At 40.7% G+C, this 7,971-nt stretch overlaps 1 protein-coding gene across 7 annotated transcripts in view; it reads right to left on the bottom strand.

The window, feature by feature from the left end:
- Window positions 1-206: 206 nt before the first annotated feature.
- LOC132041193 (calcineurin B-like protein 4) overlaps window positions 207-7,971 on the bottom strand; it is a 10,818-nt gene continuing 3,053 nt past the window's right edge. For 5 of the 7 annotated variants that reach the window (XM_059432018.1, XM_059432020.1, XM_059432019.1 and 2 more), the window contains exons 3-9: window positions 7,675-7,757; window positions 7,219-7,302; window positions 6,913-7,021; window positions 6,685-6,737; window positions 860-940; window positions 669-781; window positions 207-558 (exon numbers count right to left, since the gene is read on the bottom strand). In XM_059432018.1, the coding sequence (XP_059288001.1) occupies window positions 483-558; window positions 669-781; window positions 860-940; window positions 6,685-6,737; window positions 6,913-7,021; window positions 7,219-7,302; window positions 7,675-7,757 (599 nt within the window). In that variant the 3' untranslated portion in view covers window positions 207-482. The remainder of the gene's footprint in view (window positions 559-668; window positions 782-859; window positions 941-6,684; window positions 6,738-6,912; window positions 7,022-7,218; window positions 7,303-7,674; window positions 7,758-7,971) is intronic. The other 2 variants (XM_059432022.1, XM_059432023.1) reach the window with 2 other exon arrangements.

Below are 7,971 nucleotides of genomic sequence, written 5' to 3' on the forward strand. Positions count from 1 at the left end.
GAAAAGCACAGCAGTCCGCAAAGAAAAAAAAAAAAACAGAAGTAACGGAGCCAAGGCAAAAATGCTAAATAAAGCATGACAAAGCACTCTGGAAAAGAAACAATAACGCAACTACCACAAAATCCTATGACAATCGAAGTACAAGACACAACAATAAATAACAGGAATCAAAGTTAATCACAGTTGAAAGGTAGAATATAGTAAAATTCTGCAATTGAAAGATCGGTACATCTGAATATCATCAATTGAATTTTACGAACAGTGAGATGGAAAAATTACCAAAATCCTTAGTTATGTTACAGTTGCTGCCAGTGTCTCATATAGAGTGAATACTTTTCGTATACAGTTTATGGTTGCCAAAGAGCACACAGAACTATTGATCCAAAAAAAAAAAAAAAAAAGGAAAATTGGACTGGTACTTTTCAAACGCTTGGTGATATCTGAGCACCGGCAGTAGAATAGAATTAGGCAGTTGGCATTGATCAGTTTTCAAACACTAGTTGCGAATCTTGAGCTTCAGTTATCAGCACAAAGCTTGGAAACATTTGAGTTACTTCCCTGGAATGTGAAAAAACAAGTTCATCAAGAATTTCTAGCTATAATGTCACATAATGCAAATCTGGGGAATGAAGGAATTATGTTTCTATATCAGATAATTCCCAACTCACTTTAAGAATGGTAGAGTCATGTTCTTAATGATAGAAGGATATCTTGTGACCAATTCCTTCCACTCTTCTGGACCAATCCGTCCATCTCCGTTCTTGTCCGCCTCTAGAATTGTCTGTTTATCATCATTGAGATCAGATATCGAAAGTGTAGAGGATGACCAACATGGGAAAATAAAGTGACTCTTCTCTACCTTATCAACAATCGCTTCGATAACATCATCCGAAAGTGTCAATTCTGATTCGTTCAGAATAGCAAACACCATTTCCTTCAACTACAAGTTCAACAGTAAATCAAGCAAGTCTGGAGAGATATTGAGTATGAAGTATAAACACAGGTAATATATTGAAGAAGGGACTGCTTCTTATTTCATCGTCAAATTAATGTACAGGCTATACACATATATAAATATACTCTTAGGTATGTATTAGAAGAGTTGTAGAGTCCTATTTGCACACAATCACTGTAAGAATTCTATCCGCTATTACTTGGAGTCCTACTCGACTTGCGACATGTATCGGGTGTCCTAATACTCCCCTTGCAAGCTGAAGGTTGGGAAGCAACGTTGAGCTTGGACCTGATAAATTCGAATCTGGCAGTGGAAAGAGGCTTGGTAAGAGCATCAGCTAGCTGATCTTTGGATGATAGGAACTGAACAGTGAGGTCCTTTCGTGCCACTTTGTCACGGACAAAGTGATAATCTATTTCCACATGCTTAGTACGGGCATGAAATACTGGGTTCGTTGACAAGTAAGCTGCCCCGATGTTGTCGCACCATAGTATAGGAGAGGACTTGACTGGAACGTGAAGCTCAAATAGCAGTGACTGAAGCCATGTGAGCTCAGCAGCTGCATCAGCGAGGGCTTTGTACTCAGATTCAGTGGACGACCGTGCAACTGTTCGTTGTTTCTTAGAGGACCAGGATACTAGTGCATGACCAAGATAGATGGCATAGCCCCCCGTTGATTTTCGGTCGTCTAAAGAGCCGGCCCAGTCAGAATCTGTAAATGCTTGAAAAATGAGAGAGGATGACTTTGGAATGAGAAACCGAGAATCCGTCGTATGCCTGAGATAGCGAAGAATGCGTTTGACAGCTGCCCAGTGATTGGTCGTAGGACGGTGCATAAATTGACACACCTTATTAACAACGAAGGCAACATCAGGTCGCGTCAAGGTAACATATTGCAAAGCGCCAACAATGGTGCGATAAAGAGTTGCATCATGAAAAGAGGGGCTGTCTCCAGTGTGAAGCTTAGCGTTAGAGGCCATAGGTGTGCGCAAAGGCTTGCAGTGCTGCATTCCAGCCCTAGTTAAAATGTCCTTTATATATTGATGCTGTGAAAGTGTAATTCCAGAGGCGTCACGATGGACTTGAATGCCCAAGAAAAAACTGAGAGGACCAAGGTCTCGTATGGAAAATTCACGGCCAAGCTGCTGGATGATTGACTCAATGAAGGTAGAGTCATTTCCAGTGAGAATAAGGTCGTCGACATACACCAACAAGTAGGCCAGGATACCTTTGGAGTGATACACAAATAGTGAGGTGTCTGTCCGAGATGGAGAAAATCCAACCGCAACCAGAAATTGATGAAGACGCATGTACCAAGCTCGAGGGGCTTGTTTGAGACCATATAGCGATTTTTGTAACTTGCAAACATGATTGGGATAAGAAGGATGGGCGAACCCAGTTGGTTGCGACATGTAGACCGTCTCCTGAAGGTTACCGTGAAGGAAGGCATTTTGTACATCTAGTTGTCGTAGGGACCAGTCACGAGATGTGGCAATAGCTAGAACAACTCGAATGGTGGCTGGTTTGACAACAGGACTGAACGTTTCAGAGTAATCCTTGCCTTCAAGCTGATGAAAACCTTTGGCTACTAGACGAGCTTTATAGCGCTCAATAGTGCCGGAAGCATTTCTTTTGATGCGAAACACCCACTTGCAACCAAGAACATTCATGGAGGAGTTATAAGGAACCAATGTCCAAGTGCCATTGCGTAGAAGGGCATCCATTTCTTGAGCCATTGCAGCCCGCCATTCACTGTGTTTGTTTGCTTCAGAGAAGCATGTAGGTTCATGGGATGGAGGAGAAAGAGAAGAGACAGAGAGGTTAGTAGTAGGAGGCATGTGACGAAGACGCATATGGTGGGTACGCTCAGGAGGCACAACTGGACGAGAGGGACGTGTAACCAGTGGGGACGAAGGTTGAGGGGGCGAAAGAGTATTAGAATTGCCACTGGAATCAGCCATCAGTGGTAGGGAAGGTGGTGAAGGTGGCGAGATATCAGTACAATGATCGGGCAGGGCAGTAGGAGTAGATCGTGAGGTTGATGGTGTGGAGTCGATACGCGAAGTAGGTGACGGTGGATGACCGGCCACAGATGGAACTAGTTCAAGCGAGTGAGCGGGAGCAGCAGGTGGCGATGGTCTCGATATGGAAACAGGAGAGGAAGCCCAAGGTGAGGGAGGAGGTGTGGAGAGAGGATGTGGGCCGAGAATAGATTTTTGAGCAAATGGGAACACATCCTCATCAAATCGAACATGTCGAGCAATATAGATTCGCCCAGTGACCCTATCTAGACATCTGTAGCCAAAATGATGCAAGCTATAGCCAAGAAAAACACATGGAGAGCTCCTAAAATTGAATTTGTGTTTATTATAAGGCCGAAGGTAGGGAAAGCATAAACAACCGAACGTTTTGAGGAAGGTATAGTCCGGGAGCCGCTGGAAGACAATTTCAAAGGGTGTAGCATTGTTTATAGTTGGAGAAGGTAAGCGGTTTATGAGATAGACAGCTGTGTCGAAGGCAAAGTGCCAAAAACGGGATGGGGTAGAGCTGTGTGCTAAGAGACTGAGGCCAGTTTCAACTATGTGACAATGTTTGCGTTCAACCTTTCCCTGTTGTTCATGAGTATGAGGACAAGAGACTCGATGGTCGATGCCAAGCTTAGCCAAAAGAGAGGACATGGGACGAAATTCTCCACCCCAGTCAGATTGAATTGATTTAATAGTGGTGTTGAATTGGTGTTCTACGAGAGTCTTGAATCGTTGAAACACAAAGATAACATCAGATTTTAGTTGCAAGGGGAAGCCCCAAGTATAGTTCGAAAAGTCATCAACAAACACAAGATAATATTTATGACCTTCAGAGGAAAGAAAAGGCGCAGGACCCCAAACATCAACAAACAATAATTGCAAAAAAGAAGTGCTTTTATTAATACTGGGAGGAAGATGTAACTTCTGTGACTTGCCAAGTTGACAAGCACTACAAAGCTTATTTATTCTAAAACTAGAACATGGTAAACTATTCTTCTTAAGAACTTGAGTCATGATGCGTTGATGAGGATGCCCAAGACGCAGGTGCCAAACGGACGCAGGTGCCTTGGAGGAGAGAAGGGCTGAAGGAGACGCATGTTGGAGAGACGATGGAGTTGATTTGAGAGGAAGCGTGTAGAGGCCATCATTACTCCGACCTGAAAGAAGTTGTTTCCGGGATGCTCGATCCTTAACAAAAAAGTAAGATGGATGAAATTCAAAGAAGGCATTATTATCTTTGGCAAACTTTTGAACTGAAAGAAGGGGTTTTGTAATCGAGGGAACGTGAAGTATGTTGTTAAGAGTGAGTGTTTTAGAAGGAGAAGAGATAAAGGATTTACCGGTATGATGGATGGGCAGACCTTGACCATTCCCCACATGAACTAGATCGGGTCCCTTGTATTCCTCCGCATATTGAAGGCTGGAGAGGTCGGGGGTGATGTGATGAGTTGCACCTGAATCCGGATACCATTGTTGAACTGGAGCGAATTGAGACTGATGAGACACATAAGCAGCGGGGTTTATGGTGTGACTGTAACGCTGGAAACAAGTAGGTGCAAGGTGATTAGTGCCGTTGCATATTTGGCACCTCGATCGCGTGTCCGATTGCCAGGATTGTCCAGAATTTTGGGAGTTTCGAAAATTCGAGGAGTTGGCGGATCTGCCACCCCGACCTCCTCGTCCCCGAGATGATCTGCCACGACCTCTATTTCCATTGGAGTTGTAATTGCGATCTGAAGTGAAAGATTTTTGAGTGAGGTTGGCTGCTGGATTAGAGGCAGAATCAGATGCAGTCGAGATTGTGAGAGACGACATTGAGGGTCCATGAATAAATTCATGGTTCAACAAGAGGCTATGAAGTTCGGAGAAAGAAACAGGTTCTGGACGTGCCGACAAAGTCGTAACAATATCCTTAAATTCACTGCGAAGTCCCTTGAAGATGTATATGTTCTGATCAGAGAGACATAAAGGCCTTCCTGCGGCTGTTAATTCGTCGGCTATGAGCTTGGCTTTGTGGAGGTACTGAGTGATGGTAAGGTCATCCTGCTTCAAATTTTGGAGTTGCATATGAAGGTTGAGAATCCTGGTGTTGGAGGGTGACGAAAGAGCCGCCGCTAGGGCATCCCAAACGTCCTTGGCAGTATTTAGACCTATGACTATTGGCAATGTCTCTTCAGAGAGAGGAGATAAGTAGACTGAGAATTGATTGATCTTGTTGCACCCATTGCGCATATGCAGGATTAGGTATAGTGTTTTCAGATCCTTCTTTTGCGACATGAGTAGGAGGACAAGGTGTGCTCCCATCCACGAAACCTTGCAGATTTTGGCCACGGAGGAAGGGGAGAAGCTGTGTGCGCCAGAACAAGTAATTCGTAGAGGTCAATTTTATAGAAATATAGTGATGGGCATGATTGAGAGAAGGAGAAGCAGGTTGTGGATAATTGGCGGAAGGAGCAGATTGAATGGCTGTAGAAGTAGAAGAAGACGACATGGTCATGGTGACGGTGTCTGATACCATATAAACACAGGTAATATATTGAAGAAGGGACTGCTTCTTATTTCATCGTCAAATTAATGTACAGGCTATACACATATACAAATATACTCTTAGGTATGTATTAGAAGAGTTGTAGAGTCCTATTTGCACACAATCACTGTAAGAATTCTATCCGCTATTACTTGGAGTCCTACTCGACTTGCGACATGTATCGGGTGTCCTAATATTGAGCATCTCGAATTTAAGATAATCTGACAAATAGAAACAATATAATCCAAAAGTATAACAATGACCATGTTCAACACTTCGTATAACAACGACCATGTTCAACACTTTGTGTCACTGGCCCCCGAGAATTTCCAAGTTAAAAATAAAATGTCTATGTTCATTTGTCTCTTTAGTGATCCTAATTCCTAGGTGCATGGTTTATGCTATCTATGTATGACTTTTATGTTATCATGGCAGGTTAATTGATTGTGTGTGTGCATGTGAAAGCATTGATTTGGTGCGAGTCAGAAGTATCTCTTTGCACCTACTAAAGCCCCAATTGTAGTGTTGTTATGTAAAAGTGGAGTTTTTCTAATGATATTAATTCTCTCTTCCATCTTGTTTGTGCCCTTGCGGTATTTTGATTTTGAAGAGACCACCTTATATTTCAACATTGAACTCTTTGATGTATATCTTAAAGCTTTATTACCTAATTGTGTCCCATTTACTGAAGATTGAGCAAGAAAATATTGATCATAACCCTTTGAAATATGCCTGATGCATCTTATAGGGTACATATATTGCTTCAAATTCAAGTTATTGTTCTCTGTTGAAAGTCCAAGTTATATTCGCATAGTTAGATCAGGCAGCAGTAGCTTGAACTAGCTAAAATCTTTTTAACCTATACGGTGAATATTCAGATAGCAAGTATATAAAAGTTCAGTGCTATGAAAAGCAGCTATCAGTTAACCAACACCTGATGATTATCCGGGATGATTCCAAATTCAACATAGTGCTTCAATTGATATTCTTTTTATGCCATCAAGCATGTCAATTGTCTTATTTCATTCAGTTTCACTGCTTAATAGTCATGAATTAAGTTGATGTACATCTGAACCCCACAATATGTATGAAGCATGAAATCGGTTTCCAGAGCAGCTGAAAACCTAGATTGAGAAGTTCCAGTATTAAGACATGTTTTTGTCGAAGTAGCTCACCTCATCACGTTCGATGAATCCAGTGTGCTTCAAGTCATACAACTTAAATGCAACTGGTACAAAATTATGCCTGAAGTTAGAATTAGCTATACTAAAATGCTGACATATTGTTATACTTCTGAGTACGAGAAAGTATGCCTCACTAAAATTAAGCACAAAGAAAATATTAGAAGAAATGAAATTTCAAACATATCTTCTCATAACAGAAATTTCAAACATATTTCTTACATTCAATTTTGTCTTCTTGAGGAGTCCTTGGGTGGAATATGCTTAATGATCGAACAAATTCTCCAAATTCAATAACCCCGTTATGCTTAAGATCAAACAAATCAAACAACTGCAATAATGCGACAAGAAGGAATAGATTCTTGTTTGGAGAATAAAGATTAACATGTTGATATAGCAACTAAGACCATTTAAATTTTTTTAAAAACAGCTGACATCCAGCATTAGATTTGCAAGTCGTTTGTATTAAAAGAGTTTTCCCAGATAGTTAAATCCCATTAATCATTCAAACGTATGTCTAATGAATACCGTCAAAAAGGGTGAAACACATACTCTCTGTGCAAAAAGATTCTGCTTAGGGCTACAGTTGAAAAGAGCATAGAGAAACTCTTCCTGCATTGAAGAAATAGAATTAAATCACAATCTCACAACCTGAAGTTTGAAAATCGTTGGAAGATATTTAAAGTGCATCAGACTTGCCTCATTAGTTGAAAAACATATGGAAAGTTTTATTTTTAGCACAATAGTTCTGAAAGATAATGTGCTTACAAAGTGGTTACAACGTTGCCGATGCTAAGCAGAAAACGATTAGATTATAAAGAGGGATTATCACATGGGTGGCCTTTTTGGCATGAAGAGAACTTTTGGAAAATAACAAGCTAATGTATCCTAAATTACCGTCTGTTTTCAATGGTTCTCCCTTAACTAACATCTCAATTTACACAAAAGTCTAGATAATGATTAAACATTTCATAATGAAATTACCTTATGAATAAGACCATCATCAATTATGGAGTTGCTTAGTTTTCCGAACATAATATACAACGCATCCACTTCATTAACAGAAACTGCAACAAAAGACCAGAGCACTCTAAGATGCTTATTTACAGCGTAACCAAAAAAAAAAAAAAACTCATTGGACACACTACTCTGCTGAAGATTAAAATATAGTGCAAATATAACAGTCAAGTTGAAGGCTTTTTACTTCTGAATAGTCTCACTTGTCAGATGGAATGCTGATCATTATATATCTGTTCTTTCTGATTTATTTGTTGGTATAAT

Source organism: Lycium ferocissimum, chromosome 12, assembly GCF_029784015.1.
Source record: "Lycium ferocissimum isolate CSIRO_LF1 chromosome 12, AGI_CSIRO_Lferr_CH_V1, whole genome shotgun sequence".
NCBI lineage: Eukaryota > Viridiplantae > Streptophyta > Magnoliopsida > Solanales > Solanaceae > Lycium > Lycium ferocissimum.